General features: G+C 36.9%; 2 protein-coding genes across 2 annotated transcripts; both read left to right on the forward strand.

The window, feature by feature from the left end:
* The first annotated feature begins 2,488 nt into the window (after positions 1–2,488).
* LOC119993777 (cytochrome P450 89A2-like) lies at positions 2,489–4,366 on the forward strand. Its single transcript, XM_038841001.1, has 2 exons — positions 2,489–3,052; positions 3,161–4,366. The coding sequence occupies exons 1-2, from the start codon at positions 2,720–2,722 to the stop codon at positions 4,364–4,366; spliced, it is 1,539 nt and encodes a 512-aa protein (XP_038696929.1). The 5' UTR covers positions 2,489–2,719.
* Positions 4,367–4,828: 462 nt separating this feature from the next.
* On the forward strand, positions 4,829–15,264 carry LOC119993586 (LRR receptor-like serine/threonine-protein kinase FEI 2). Its single transcript, XM_038840773.1, has 14 exons — positions 4,829–5,021; positions 6,779–7,010; positions 7,500–7,635; positions 8,959–9,030; positions 9,117–9,188; positions 10,577–10,648; positions 11,699–11,770; positions 11,879–11,950; positions 12,171–12,265; positions 12,485–12,652; positions 12,773–13,105; positions 13,518–13,763; positions 14,259–14,392; positions 14,584–15,264. The coding sequence occupies exons 2-14, from the start codon at positions 6,899–6,901 to the stop codon at positions 14,800–14,802; spliced, it is 1,803 nt and encodes a 600-aa protein (XP_038696701.1). The 5' UTR covers positions 4,829–5,021; positions 6,779–6,898; the 3' UTR covers positions 14,803–15,264.
* Positions 15,265–15,329: the final 65 nt, after the last annotated feature.

The following is a 15,329-nucleotide window of genomic DNA, read 5'->3' on the forward strand; positions in this document are numbered from 1 at the left end:
TTTAAAACATGAAGCAAGAGCTTATAGCAAATTTCCTAAGTATATTAACCAGGTAAAGGACCATCGGAACAATAATTGACACTATAGCCAGCAGCTCTAAGCAACAGCATAAGATTCAAGAATAGATAAATCTTTTTTTTTTTGATAAGCAAGAATAGATAAATCATAAAAGATTACTATAGCTAATATATCAATATTACTATGAATTGCAACTTTAACTTTAACAAAAGAGTTATCTAGTGGTAGTCTACTCCTTAAGGATTTGAACCAGGGTAACGTCTCACATTGGAATCCCCTCTCACGCGGTTAATAATAAAAATAAAAAAAAGAATATAACTTATAAAAAATAAGGTGTTGCAGCTTCTCAAGCGAAAAGAGGGGGGGGGGAATTGACTTCTATAAGCACAGGCTGAACATGATGGCAGGCAACTCGAGAGCTTATCATCCTCCTCTATTCAGAGAATTTAGTGTGTGTGTGGGCCCGGTGGGTTGGGAGAGGGCAGCTGCTCTAAATAAGGCTTTGAATTAAGAAACTGATCTCATCTAGTCTGCTGCCAATGAAAAAACATGAAGAAAAAGTTTTGAAGATCATGTTCTGCCTGCATTTTGAACACGAGTCATGTGATAACAATTACAAACCCTATGTTACCACCCCCCACCCCACCAAAAAATCACCAATACTTTAAGTTACTGCCAACACTGACACCATCAGAACCATCAATTCTATAAACATTCAATCGCCATTTTCATGCCAATCATTAACACCAACATCAAGGTATCAGCATCACAATGACATCAGAGAGCCATCGATGCAACTACAATGATACTAACACAGCAAGATCCGAATTAGTAGCATGCCAATAGCCTTGGATGCCACCCTACCATATCATCACATCCACTGATTAACAATTTACCATCGTCCAGAAGTAAACTAATATGGATAGAATGGAAATCCCTCTGCAGAGAACCAAAACTATCCATTCATTAAAAATGGATCAGAAACACTATTCTGCGATGACCTAGCACTCGCCAATTAAAACCCTTCACAAAAGATTCAAAATTTAGCAGCATAACCACACTGAAAGCAAAATCCTACCAAACCCATTAGGTATAAATCATATAATAACTCAAATACGAATTCAATGCATGCCATGATAATCTAACGTATGCTCTTCATTAATTGACAGATAACATTCAAACACATAAATTTCCCATAACAATAATAAAAACCCAATAATAATTAAAAGAGTATTCATGATTCAAGCCAGATCTGCAAGCAGATAGAGAATTACCTTGCAGATGGGACAGATGACTTTGAGACCAACGGCTCTTGCTTCGAGCTGAGAGCCCTTCCCCTTCTGATTCTTCTCTGCGTTCCGCTTCTGCGCTTCTATCTTCTGCTTTCCTCGTGTCATCTCTCTCTCAATCGATCGCTCGACGGGGTCTTTTTTCTTGGGTAAGCAATCGCTCGACGGGTTTGTGGAGTTGAAGGCTAGACTCGCAATGTCAATGTGGGACCTTACTTGTAATTTCGTTTTTCAGTTTTCTTATATTTATTTTAAAATAGCTTATTATGATGGGCATCAAAAATAAATTAATAAACCTATGGGCAATTTTTTTTGCCATAAATTAAATAAATAACTTCATGAATTTCGAGTGTTCTAAATTTGGGTTAAACCCTAAATAGTCATCCAATTTATACTTTTATTTATATGAGAAATTTCTCAATCATTATCTATTTAAAAAAATTTATTGAATATATGATAAATTTCTTAATCATTATTTATTAAATTTTAAGATATCATGTATTAAGCTTTCATATTTGTACATGGAACTCGTTTACAATGCAAAAATAGAGAGACAATCCCAGATTATCTAGATGAAAATAAACCATCATTACCACTCTAACTAGTAGCTTAAGTCTCTAATAAAATATTAACATAGGAATTAGTGGTAACCTAATTGTATTTTTTTTAAGGGAAATGGTAGGCAAGGGCGACCAATATAACAACTCCCTAACCTTTAGCGTAACTGTGAGAGTACATATCACTACAGAATGTTCGGCTTGAGCCATAACTACTGTCTTTAGGGCGAATCCGTCAACGTAGTCCCAACAAAACATACCGTTGGAGAAGACACTTAATAGAGCGATATCTAATTTAAGGAGTTGAGCTATTCCCTGGTAAGCAGTCTAACGGTAGGTTACTCTAACCAAAGATCATGTTAGAATGGTTGAATGTCTATTACACAAAAGAAAATCTCTATTAACTATAAAATAGTACAATTATTATCAAAACTAAAAAATGACACCATTTCTAAAACAACTATGAAGCAAAGAGTAGATTTTTGGCTCCTAGGAAATGCCATTATCATGCCATAGTTTTTTCTTTTTTTTCTGAAACGGGAGAGGGGGATTCAAACCCTGATTATCAAGATGATAGACAATATTTTTACCACTCCAACTAGTGGCTCATGTGTCATGCCATAGTCTTGTTTATTTGTTGTATTTGACTCAAGTATTGCATATTATAACCACCTTTCTAATTGTAACAATCTCAACCTGAACTGAACTAAAGGCAATTAATTTAGTCAAGAAAACGTCTTAAGAATCCTTAATTGCCATTAACGCACACCTTAATGAAGCAGCATTCACAACCATAAAGCCATTCAGTTCCTGCTCTTTAATTTCAACCTCGAATCTTCTTCCTTGTGTGCTTTCATGGAGTTATGGTTCTCACTGGTTGCCTTTCTTTTACTATGTTCTTCTCTTCATGCACTCATTAAACTCTTCAGAACCACCAAAAAGCTTCCACCAGGCCCTCCTACTATACCAGTTATCGGCAACTTCCTATGGCTTCTCAAAACCTCCAAGAGCTTCTCCAATGTCGAGCCTGTTCTTCGACAACTACGTGCCAAATACGGCCCTATTGTCACTCTCTATCTCGGCTCTCAACCCTCCATTTTCATCACCAACCGTGACACCGCCCATCGAGCATTAGTTCAAGGTGGATCCGCCTTTGCTAGCCGCCCCTTGGCAGTCCAAGCCACACAGGTTATTTTTCTTACTGATCTTCTTTGCCTGTAGAAGTAGACATTGTTGATTTTGTCTGTTTCATTCATTTCTCTGTTTATTAGCAAGACTAATCTTAACTATCCACAGGTCATCTTCAGCAACCACCGCACCATTGCAATGATTCCTTACGGAAACCAATGGCGAATTCTTCGTCAGAATCTCATGTCCTCCATCCATCCTACAAGATTGAACTCCTATTCTCCATGTCGAAGATGGGCATTGGAGGTTTTGAAGAATAGACTCGCAAGGGAAGCTAAATTGGGGAGACCTGTTCGCGTTGTGGATCACATCCAACATGCTATGTTTTGCTTACTGATTTACATGTTGTTCGGTGAGAAATTTGAAGAGAAAACCATCAGAGAGATTTCAGAAGCAACAAAGGCTGCTTTGTCGAACTTCACTAGATTCAATGTTTTGAATTTCATGCCAATTGGAATTGGGAAGATTGTGTTTAGGAAGCTCTGGAAGGAGCTGTTACAGATCCGCCATAACCAGCTTGAAGTCTTTCTTCCTCTTATTAGAGCAAGGCGCGAGAAAAGGAAGAATGAGGAGAAAATGGGTAACACCCATGAAAGCTTTCTCGGTTACCTTGACACCCTTTTGGAGTTGAAGCTTCCTGAGGGAGCAAAAAAAGAGTTTTCTGATGAGGATTTAGTGAGCTTGTGTTCAGAGTTCTTGAATGGCGGAACTGATACCACCACCACCGCACTTCAATGGGCAATGGCGAATCTGGTGAAGCACCAAGACATACAAGAAAAGCTGCTCAGTGACATCAACAGGGTTGTAAAAGCAGGGGATGAGATCAAAGATGATGACTTGAAGAGAATGCCGTACTTGAATGCGGTGGTGTTAGAGACTCTCCGGCGACACCCACCTGGACATTTCATAATTCCCCGAGCAGTCGTGGAAGACACCAAATTCGACGGCTACGACATACCCAGAAACGCAATGGTGAATTTTACAGTCGCAGATATGGGTTGGGATCCGAAAGTGTGGGAGGAACCAATGGAGTTCAAACCAGAGAGGTTTCTGAGTGATGGAGAAAATGCACACCAGGTGTTCGATATAAAGGGTGTGAGAGAGATCAAGATGATGCCTTTTGGTGCAGGGAGAAGAATATGTCCTGCCATTTCTTTGGCAATTCTGCATCAACAATACTTTGTAGCCAATTTAATTAGAGATTTCAAATGGACGGCTGAGAATGGATGTGATGTCGATTTGTCAGAGAAACAAGACTTCACTATTGTCATGAAAAGCCCACTTATGGCATTCATATCTCCTAGAATAAATTGATGTGTATTTTCGTGATTCAAAACTCAATTTCGTTCGGATGATGAAATTTTTCTAATCCACATTAAATCAAGTTTAGACATATATTATATGCGTCAGTTCAAACACAAATTTTTTTGTATGGTTTAAAACCAAGTCCGGATCCAAACACATACATTGATTTACTTGTCGGGACTCTAATCCAAATTAAATTATTATTTGATTTATTTTTTCAGATTTAAATTTATTCGGGATTGATTGGTTAAGTATGTCTGAAAATCCAATATAAATTTGAAATCTTGATATGTAAATATTTCGTAAACATATCACCCTAACATGTACTGTTGATGACAGTCTTTTGCACATGCTCTTACGATAGATTCGCGGTTCTAGAAGTACTGAAGTAGAACGGCAGGGACAGAGTCGGTTGGCACGTGTGGGAGCTCTCTCTCCTACGTGCGAGGCTATTGTTCTCATTGGCTTGGTTGATGCCCCTTCTATAATTCTACGACTCCAATTCCACTCACACTCTCAGTCTCTCTTTAACAATCACCCAAAAAATCCCACAAATTCTTTTCTTACATTCTGCTTCATTATTTCATTATTTTTGTTGTTTTTTGATTATCAGCTTTACAGCGCAGTATCTGCATTTCTGCTTCACAGATCGAATCTGAAGAGGGTATGCCGATTTCCCTTCGATTTTGTTTTCCCGTAACTTCTTGCAAAATCTGGTGTCTTGGGGGTTTTGATGCTTTGATTTGGGATAGTTGGAGCTCCCATTGCTTAGTTTTGCTTTGAAGTTTGTGAATTTTTTCATTGCTGTTTGAGCTTTCTGTAGTAGCTAGTGATTTGAGCTGCGCATAGATGTAAATAGTAACAATCGAGAGGGCAATTGGGTTATCTCCAACTTTTGGTACTGTAATTGGATTGGTATAGGAAATTATATTTGACGTTTTTCCTTGTAATGGATTCACTATTATGATTTTAAGCATGCATTATGTTCTTTTCCTTTTGGGTGTATTTTGGCACTCTAGTAGCTAAGCTGAGTGGGTAAGTGAGCGTTTCTTTTGTGTTCTTGTACACGACTTCGTTAATTGGAATTTGGAGGGCTGGATTGGTTTGTTCAGCTTATGAGAATAAGATTTTGGCTTGCCAGAAAATTTTAATTTTTGCATTAGTTTTGAGCGTCTAGTGCATATTGATGTAGCTTTTAGACTTGTAATCTGTAATTCTTTTTTTCGAGTTGTAAATTTAATTGATTGGTCTTTCAAGGTTATTTTGTTGGATTCTGCTTGGAGACTTTCAAATCGACAATAAAAGGCAGTGCAATTCAGTGTTCAAGGTGTTAGTTACTGCCTGATTGTGTATTGTGGCTTTGTTGCTATTGAAATTTTTGAGAATGGAAAATGCCAATATGTATGCATTTGCATCTATAAGGAGACTCATGCCTTACTTTTAGGGTTGAAGTTTATCGGGCAATGTATTAATGGTCCGTTCTACGATGTTATTTCATATGAAGCTGTTAAAGGATAGCAAAAGATGAAGTCTAGCAACTTTGGTCTGGCCTTTTCAACTTTTAGTTGCAGATGGTTTGTTTCTTTGTGGGAGGAACAGATGAAGTCTAGCAACTTTATTCTGCCCTTTCAGTTTTGAAGTTTGTAACTGATATCATGAGACATCAGTCCTTTTCTTGTATGTGTTCTTTGGAGCAAACCTTGTGGGTTTGCTTTCCGATGGATTTTGTTTCATTCGTTGATATCTAGTACCCTGTGCTCCGAGATCTAAAGTGTTAAGTTATGCATTTTCTATGTTCGGAAAAACAGTAATTGCTATTTATATTGTTACGTTTTGAAGCTTATGAAGCTCATGTCACTCGTAGGTAGCAACATGAAATAATTTGAATTTTTCTCCATTTGTCACCTTAAACCTTTTTTTTAAAAAAAAATGGGATCACAAGGATTTTTTAGTTGTTTTACATTAGGTATTCCCTGGCTATAATTTGATGATGTGAATTTGTTTTCCATTGTATGTAATAATGTAATACATGCTCTCATAAAAACCAAATGTGGTGCATACATTGTTGGTAGTTTTAAACAGGCATGTGTAGGAAAGTTGGGGACTGGGTCTTGGAAAATGTGGTCATTGATTCTATTGATAAATGTGGTTGCTTTGATTATGATATTGGTGAACTTCATTTATTTGTTTATCTTCGGAGTAATGTTGAATAACTACATGTATGATGCAATTATTAGGATGGAGAAGCTCAATTTAATTGAATATTTTGTTATGGCACATCATGCTTGCAAAATGTAATTGGCAGCGAAACGTAATTTTGCAATTGAACAAGCTCTTTAATTTTGTTTTAATTTAGGGTTTGATGATGATGATGATTTTCTTTACTCAACAATAGCTAATAACTCTTATCTTTCCTTCCAGGAAATCATTTTCTTTGTTGGTTTGGAGGCCATAATGGTGTCACCAACCTGATAGCCATATGGTGCAAGGGAACATTTTGGAGCTTGTTCTATCAAATGATTGGTAGAAAGTATATTATGAATGACCAGTGCCACTATGGGCATCTGTCTGTTGAAATGTGAAGGGCCTTGGCTTCTCTACATTTTATTGAATTTTCTCCTAATAAACAAGGGCACAGCTCTCAGTGCTGATGGTATGGTGATAACTCTGGTTAATTGTTGTTGTTTTTCACTTAGGTTTCATTTGTTTTCTCCTTTTTCTAATGAAAAAAGAGATAAGGAAAGAAAAGCAAAGCGCACTGCGTAAGGTCTTTGTACATGTTGGTTGTCCCCTACTCTGCCCATTGCGGGAGCCTTGTGCACGAGTATTTTTTATCAACAAAAGAAAGACTTGGACTAAAGAACACGAAGACCATGCCTCCCAAATACAGCCCTAAGGAAATTGTTTAATATGAAACTGAAAGGATGTCTATTGAATTCTATTTGTTCGTGAAACTTATCCAATGTTTATTGTCTATTAATGTGAGGTAATCCATTGGTGGTTGTTTGCTTGCTAAATTCATGTCTTTGCCAAATGTATTAAGTTTCTTTTGTCACATTACCCCCATGTTTTGTGCAAGAAGTATTGGCTTTCTCATAATCTGTACATTGCTTGGCTATGAAATCCCTTTTCTACTTTGTAGGTGAGGCACTTGTAAGCTTCAGGACTTCTATTCTCAGTTCAGATGGCATTCTGCCTTTATGGAGACCTGAGGATCTTGACCCATGTAAATGGAAGGGGGTGACATGCGATCAAAAGACAAAGAGAGTTATACAATTGTGAGTTCTTCGAATGATGTCTACGTGGAAGGGTTTGTTTTTTAAGCAGACTTGCTGTTTGCTTGCTATAATTTCTTTGAAGTTGTCTTGGTTATATATTATAAGGATGTCAATTTAAGATATGTCTAAAAATAGTTCAGTGGGATATCATTATCCCCTGTCAAACTAAACCAAATTAAAAGCGCATCAAGAAGAATATAAATTGGAAAGCTAGACTTTCTATAGTTTTCCTCATGATGATTGGGCAACTGTTTCCATAACAGGAAAAAAAATGATGAGCGGGAAAAAGTTCCGTTTTGATTTAACATTAAAAATCTTTTAGCATGTCTTGTTGGAAATCACCAGATTCGAAGGCACATCTTATATGCTTGATCTTGAGTAGCATCTTCAGAATGATGAACTTTCCTAGATGTATGTTTATGATTGTCACATATCCTACATCTCTCAATTGGTTCAAGCATTAGAGCGCTAGCCTGTATTCATGCATAAACCTTAACGAAGTTTACCTTTCATAGACATCAAACCTTATTTTCAAACAATTTGGGGTAGGTTATGTTACATGTATTGGTAAGAAAAATTAGTTGAAATTCACCACATGCTTCCCTCAGATGTAATATTTTTGTGAATATAAGGTGAGGATTCATCGAGGTGCTTTCAACTAGCAGAAAGATTTCTTACCCCTTTTATATTCTTCGTATGTTGTGCCTGAACCCTGTATCTCTTAAATAGTCAGTCGGAAGCCAAATAGAGGAGAAATGCTTTAAATTTACTTCCAGCATAAACTTTCATCTTATGAGCGTTAATGCCAAGAAACAAAATTTGTACAAAATTAATGAATCTGTGACATTGTTTAATGAAACAAGAAAAGCATAGGATAACTGGATAAGAAATCAATATGTTTTTGTTAGTACAGATTATGCTAAATGTGGATAAGGTAAGCAAAGTTCACTTAAAATGGTTGCAAAATATAATTTTGTAATCAGTACTTAGGTTGTATGGTTTAATAACCGTGAGATGCATGAAGAGGGAAAAGTGAGATACAAAAATTGTTTTGGATTGAAATAATTAAGAACAATTTGATCTTGAAGGATCTGTTTTGATAGTGGTGAACTGTAGTTGACCTTTTCTATTGTTTTAACACGAAGCTCTCTTTTGCTATCTCTAACACTGGAAGCACATCCTGTTATACATGATGCTTATATGATATATTGCACTTAGAAAGTGAGCATATGATGGCACAATGGACAATTATGTTTTTTTCTTTCCCCTCTTACTTTTCATTCCTTAATTATGTTATTTTCTTTTGAATTACTGCTTTTTCAGGAACCTGAGAAATCATAAATTGAGTGGATACTTATCACCTGACCTTGGAAAGCTTGAGCACTTGAAAATTTTGTAAGTGTTTCAGAAGATTCACTTTAAAATTTCACTGTATTTGATTTATTTTTCTCTTTGATGATGTTTAATGTCATGTTTTCTAGAGCACTTCATGACAACAATTTCTATGGGACAATTCCTTCAGAATTGGGAAATTGCACGCAGCTGGAGGGCATGTGAGTATATCAATCATCAAATTGTTTGTCATTTTGAAATTGAAACGATAGTGATTGTTTCTGTTGATTGTTCTTGAACTTTTACTATGAAGTGATTTAACAAATCCCCCTTTTTTAGTTTTAATTTATTTTGAGAAAAATTATCGCTGTCAGTCCCGTATGTTTCCCCCTTTTTAGTTTTCCTTTATTTTTTGGGAAAAACTAATAAATGTGAATATTACTATTGAAGACTATGAGGTATTAAGATCTTCCTCGGCAAGTCTCAGCTGACTTGGTAGTAAATTGTAAAACCATGTTGAATATTGTGGCCCCAAAAATTGTTTGTTTAGTTGATAGTTGGTATATCACTTTTAAATTCAGCTATGGCCTATGGGGCCTTTCCAAGATGAAGGGTGGCTGGTGAAAGAATGAACGAAACGTCTGCTGTTAAATGATTCTTAGTGATGCAGTGTTTTTATTTTCTTGATTTATGCATTTTGAGTTGACTTTCTGGAAACAATGTCTCCACATATAATGTGATGGTAAGGTCCCTTACCTCGCCCACTGCGGGAGCCTTTGCACGGGTGTTGATGTTTTTAACTTCGAATTGACTTTCTGCCTTGTCTGTTTAGCCTTTTCCAGATAATACCCAGCTTATGAGTGGTTGGGGCAGAGAGAGAGAGAGAAAGCCTAAGCTAGCTACCCAAGTGCCGAAGAAGAATGACCTTCTCTTCATCCCTTATCGGATGGGGAGGCAGAGATCTAGGCATTTATAGTAGAACACCCATCTTCAAACATGCGAGGGCCCTTTTCGGGCAAAACCGTGCAGTGTTAGGCCCAAAGTGGACAATACCTCATGGGTTTGGGTTGGGGCGTGACAGATAGATTCTTAAAAATCTGATCCTTCAAATATAAGCTGTCAAATTTGACATTTGAGTGAATAACTCTCCATAGATTATTTATTGTTGCAAACACGGCTCGATGTAATTTTTGCTGCTGCTGCTGCATTTAGATTATGGTGTTCCTCATTATCTATTGCATTCATGCCTAGCCACTCCCAACCATTGCATACATAAAAGGCCAGTGCCAATTTCTTGTACTTTCTAAATTTGGGAAAGGGTAAAACATGGTTTGATTTAGTTGTTTACACAAGTAATTGAGGCCTACCAATAGAATTTCCTAGTTAATCCTTGCCAGCTTGCACATAATTCGTTGTTTTCACCAGTCCATTTTGAAGGACTTTTGGAGCTGTCATTAACCTATGCATGGTGACTTTGTTTGAACTACTGCCTTTAATTTATCTCAACGATGGTGCCGAAGAGCTCATCCTCAGTAGGTGTCTCACCATTTTGTTTGCATGTTTTCCTTGTGATGAACTGAAGGCAATCTTTAATATTTATTTTCCTCAGATACTTGCAGGGCAACTACTTAAGTGGATTAATTCCAAGTGAACTCGGGAACCTATCTGAGCTTCAATTTCTGTGAGTTAGATTTCTTGTGCGGTTCATCATTGTTCATTGTCGTCTTAATCAAACTTGAAAAACACCCATTATTGGAAGATTATGGAGATTCGACTTCTTGCTTTGAACATGCAAAAGGCATGCCGATATTATGCATATCTGTCCCTCTGAATTGTGGTATAAACAAAGAGCTTTAAAGAAGTTGTTTGTTTTCATATAATGTTTACAGATGTAAAAGTTGGCCTTCATTTGCCATGTTCTGCCTTGCAATCCCAAATGCACAGGTGGCTATAAATGATTATTTGAAATAAGTGATATGTTCCATCAAAATAATGCTCGGAAAATATCCAAGACTGTATTTTTCTTGTGATCTTCTTTCTTTTTTACTTTATCTTTTTGGTGGTTTTTTTTTTTTTTTTTGCTAATATGGCTTCCTTCTTTGTTCATCATTGAATTTGAAGTGCCTGTTTTGAGCATCATAATTTCTATGTATAATGTGATCCATATTGATGGTGGTGTCATTGCACTCAAAACACATAGCATCATTTCTTTGTGCTTAGGTGCTGAAAAATCCATTTTGATTCTACCCTTAAGTTGAGTTACAGATGAACATGTTACAGGGGGTGCAACGTAGAGGTCACAAGTTCAATTCTTGGAAACAGCCTCTGCACATATTATGTGGGGATAAGGTCCTTGAACATCTTACATATCCCCGACCCCGCCCACTGCGGGCGGGAGCTTTGTGCATGAGTGTTACCTTTTCTACCTTCAATCTGAGCTACATCAGTTAGAGCTGTCACATTATTCTTCATTGGCATGTCTTGAATGTTTGAGGCCACATTAGCCCTTTGTGACTTTGAATAGATTACGCTATTGCATTACTTTGATGGTTCATTGTCTGTTTATGGTGGGATAAGACATACTCTTTAAAACAATTTTCTTTTTGTTTGACGGAAATATGACTGGTATTCTACATCTATCTTTTTACTTTATTAGAAATGCTATATTTTTAGTTCATTTTGTTCGTAAGCATTTGAAAACTCCATGGACTTGTCTGTCATGATGCTATAGGGACATCTCAGGCAACTCTCTCAGTGGTTATATCCCTGCATCACTTGGGAAGTTAGATAAACTCATTGCTTTGTAAGTACCTTTTTCCTTAAATTCAATGATGGCTGATTTATTAAATGAAATTCACAATATTAAGTTGAATCTAAAGTTAAATTTGTTGTTCAATGTTCAATTTTGAAGTAATGTGTCGAACAATTTTCTTCTCGGGCCGATACCATCTGAGGGTGTTCTCACCAACTTTGCTGAAAGCTCGTAAGTATAACATGTACTATTTCATTTTGTTGAACCATTTTTGAGAGTTTTAGATTTCTTGTGGTAGCTCAATATGTATAAGTGGCACCCTCTTTGTGTACTTTTAATAAATTTCTTCTTTTGCTTCCCTGAAAAAGCGAAGTCTACTCCTATGGTAATATTGACTGCAAAGCCAAAGGAAATATCTGTGTCTATTTAAAAATTAATCATTATTTTTCAGCTTCTCTGGGAATCGTGATTTGTGCGGGAAGCAGATCCGTAAGGCATGCAAAGCTGATGGTGAAGGAAGTGATCCAAGCTCAAACTCTTCATCAGGTTAGCTAAACTCATGAGGAATTAACTGTCTTATTTCTTTGTTTATACTTATTTTGCACTGGCCTCTGGCTTTCTAGTCCTCTGTTGTTATGGGATATTGAATCATATAGTTCTCATGGTTATCACTTTTGAGTTGAAGTTTGATTTTTTTTATTACAGTTTAGATGCTGCTCTTATGCTTTATGTCACCGACTTTTTAATTAGCATTTTCTCTACTAGACCAAACCCAAGGAGGAAAAAAGAAATACTCCGGCCGTTTGCTTATTAGTGCTTCAGCAACTGTGGGAGTGCTTCTTTTGGTGGCACTAATGTGTTTCTGGGGATGCTTTCTTTATAAGAAATTTGGCAAAAATGATGGCAACAGTCTTGCAATGGATGTCAGTGGAGGTACTGTTTATTTTCTAGACAATCTTGTGGAAAATCTTTTGAACTACCGTCGACTTTTGTCAATTGTTTGATTGGCTCTTAGAATCAGACATCTAAATAGGTGTAGTTATGTTGTTTCAGGTGCTTCAATTGTGATGTTTCATGGAGACTTACCTTATTCTTCAAAAGACATTATCAAAAAATTGGAGACTTTGAATGAGGAACACATAATTGGCTGTGGGGGTTTTGGAACAGTATACAAGCTTGCAATGGATGATGGCAATATATTTGCCCTGAAAAGAATTATGAAGCTGAATGAGGGCTTTGATCGATTTTTTGAGAGGGAGCTTGAAATTCTTGGAAGCATCAAACATCGGTACTTGGTGAACTTGAGAGGATATTGCAATTCTCCTTCTTCAAAATTATTAATTTATGATTTTCTATCTGGTGGTAGCCTTGACGAGGCTCTTCATGGTAAGATTTTTCTCTCTTTTAAGTTATCATCTAATTTCACATGTCAAATTACTGTGACCTAAATCGATAGCCGGTGACTATGATGAAGTTTTCGGCATGCTATAGTATTGTAAATTGATGTTCCATTAATCTGATTTCTTTCTGATGTCGCACCTCACACGGTTAATTTTGAATTCACTCATTCCATGACTTCTTCATTTATGAACATTTTCACATGTCAAATTACTGTGACCTAAATTGATAGCCGGTGACTATGATGAAGTTTTCGGCATGCTATAGTATTGTAAATTGATGTTCCATTAATCTGAGTTCTTTCTGAAGTCACACAGTTGATTTTGAATTCACTCATTCCATGACTGCTTCATTTATGAACATTTAGTGATAATGATAATGTATTCTGTTGCTTGCACAGAAAGATCAGAGCCATTGGACTGGGATGCTCGCCTAAATATTATTATGGGAGCAGCAAAAGGGCTGGCTTACTTGCACCATGATTGTTCCCCTAGAATCATACACCGTGACATAAAATCAAGCAATATTTTGCTTGATGGCAATTTGGAGGCTCGAGTTTCAGACTTTGGACTAGCAAAACTGTTAGAAGATGAAGAATCTCACATCACAACCATTGTTGTTGGGACATTCGGTTATCTGGCTCCAGGTAAGCTAGATTTATTTTCGACTCTGTTAAATTTGGCAGCCACTTTCATATATGGCTTTGATGGTTGCATTACACATCAAGACTTTAGAGGGTTTCTTTTCGAAAAGGATAGAATAGTGAACAAACCATCACTACTCTGCTCCTTAACCTGTAATCACAGCTTGTGGCTCTCATGTGGTTGTTAATTAATTCTTTTTATCTTCAGTCATGATACGAATAATGTCTTAGATCTTAGGGAAGGAAGAATAAAACATAGATTGGAGCGGCTGTGCAAGAGATAAAAATTTAAGTTGAAGACACTAATTTTACTGTCTTTTCCCCCCATTCTTCTAATGGACTTCCTTAATGTATGGGGTTGTGTTGAGTTTCTTCATATCCCTGTACCTTAATTCTTATATTCTTACACCCATATTCATATTTAGCTTATGTAGGTACCAATGTGTTTTCAATTCACTGTTCTATCTTTATTTGTGCTAAGTCTGAGTCTGTCGACAGAGTACATGCAAAGTGGTCGAGCAACTGAAAAGACTGATGTTTATAGTTTTGGGGTACTGGTGCTTGAAGTTTTGAGTGGAAAGCGACCTACTGATGCATCATTTATTGAGAAGGGCCTCAACATTGTTGGCTGGGTATGTCTCTTCTATAGGCATATTTTGAAATTTTTTTGTTGTGCTTGTGACCTGGTAATGCCTTCTAGTTCCATTTGTGACCTTTGTTCTCTTAATTCTTCTTCTCCATAAACGTAGTCTCGGTTTGAGTCGTTCCTTGTCTTTCGTTGAATAGTACTCATATTCTACAATATGATTTTTCTATCTTGCAGTTAAATTTTCTAATTACAGAGAATAGGCAGCGGGAGATCGTTGATCCAAACTGTGAAGGTGTGCAGGTCGAAAGCCTTGATGCGCTGCTCTCTGTTGCTATTCAATGTGTTTCTTCAAGCCCAGATGATCGACCTACAATGCACAGGGTGGTCCAGTTACTTGAATCTGAGGTCATGACTCCCTGCCCAAGCGACTTCTACGATTCTAACTCAGATTGAGCGCGGAAAGATGGAAACGGAGGACTTGTTTGTGCTAACATTTATATATCACTGCAGCACAAAGCAGAAAAAGTAATGGAAGCAGTGAGAAGAGGTTAAAATCTGCAGCAGTTTGACGTCCTCATTCCATTCGTTCTGCAGATTCAATGAAAATAAGATTATGCAACATTTCATCACTTAGCATCTGACCTCAATATGAGCAGTCGAGTTATCGGTCACATCACGGTTCTGGGTTGCATTTCTTTACCAGTTTTGAGCTTCTTTTTTATTTTGAATAGGGTGTTGGGCCAAATTGCATGGGTGTCACGGACTCTCATTCACACGAAGGAATTTCAAATTATGTGTACATGAATTTGTGTAAGTTGAGAATACTTTGTCCATGCAAGTATTCTTGTTTTGTGCCCTTTTTGTAAAATATGATTCAATTGCACAATAATGGAGAAGTTTATCATTTGTAGAAAGTATTTCACTGTTTCTGTTGCTGATCAATGTTGGATTTGATTCCTTGAATAATGCATATCATGTAG

Source organism: Tripterygium wilfordii, chromosome 23 (genome assembly GCF_013401445.1).
Source record: "Tripterygium wilfordii isolate XIE 37 chromosome 23, ASM1340144v1, whole genome shotgun sequence".
Classification (NCBI taxonomy): domain Eukaryota; kingdom Viridiplantae; phylum Streptophyta; class Magnoliopsida; order Celastrales; family Celastraceae; genus Tripterygium; species Tripterygium wilfordii.

Excerpts from the sequence above, each read along its gene's own strand:
- LOC119993777 (XM_038841001.1), top strand. The coding sequence starts at position 2,720 with ATGGAGTTATGGTTCTCACTGGTTGCCTTTCTTTTACTATGTTCTTCT. Across the intron at positions 3,053-3,160 it reads TGGCAGTCCAAGCCACACAG|GTCATCTTCAGCAACCACCG; the intron begins GTTATTTTTCTT and ends AACTATCCACAG.
- LOC119993586 (XM_038840773.1), top strand. The coding sequence starts at position 6,899 with ATGACCAGTGCCACTATGGGCATCTGTCTGTTGAAATGTGAAGGGCCT. Across the intron at positions 7,011-7,499 it reads CACAGCTCTCAGTGCTGATG|GTGAGGCACTTGTAAGCTTC; the intron begins GTATGGTGATAA and ends TCTACTTTGTAG. Across the intron at positions 13,106-13,517 it reads CCTTGACGAGGCTCTTCATG|AAAGATCAGAGCCATTGGAC; the intron begins GTAAGATTTTTC and ends TTGCTTGCACAG.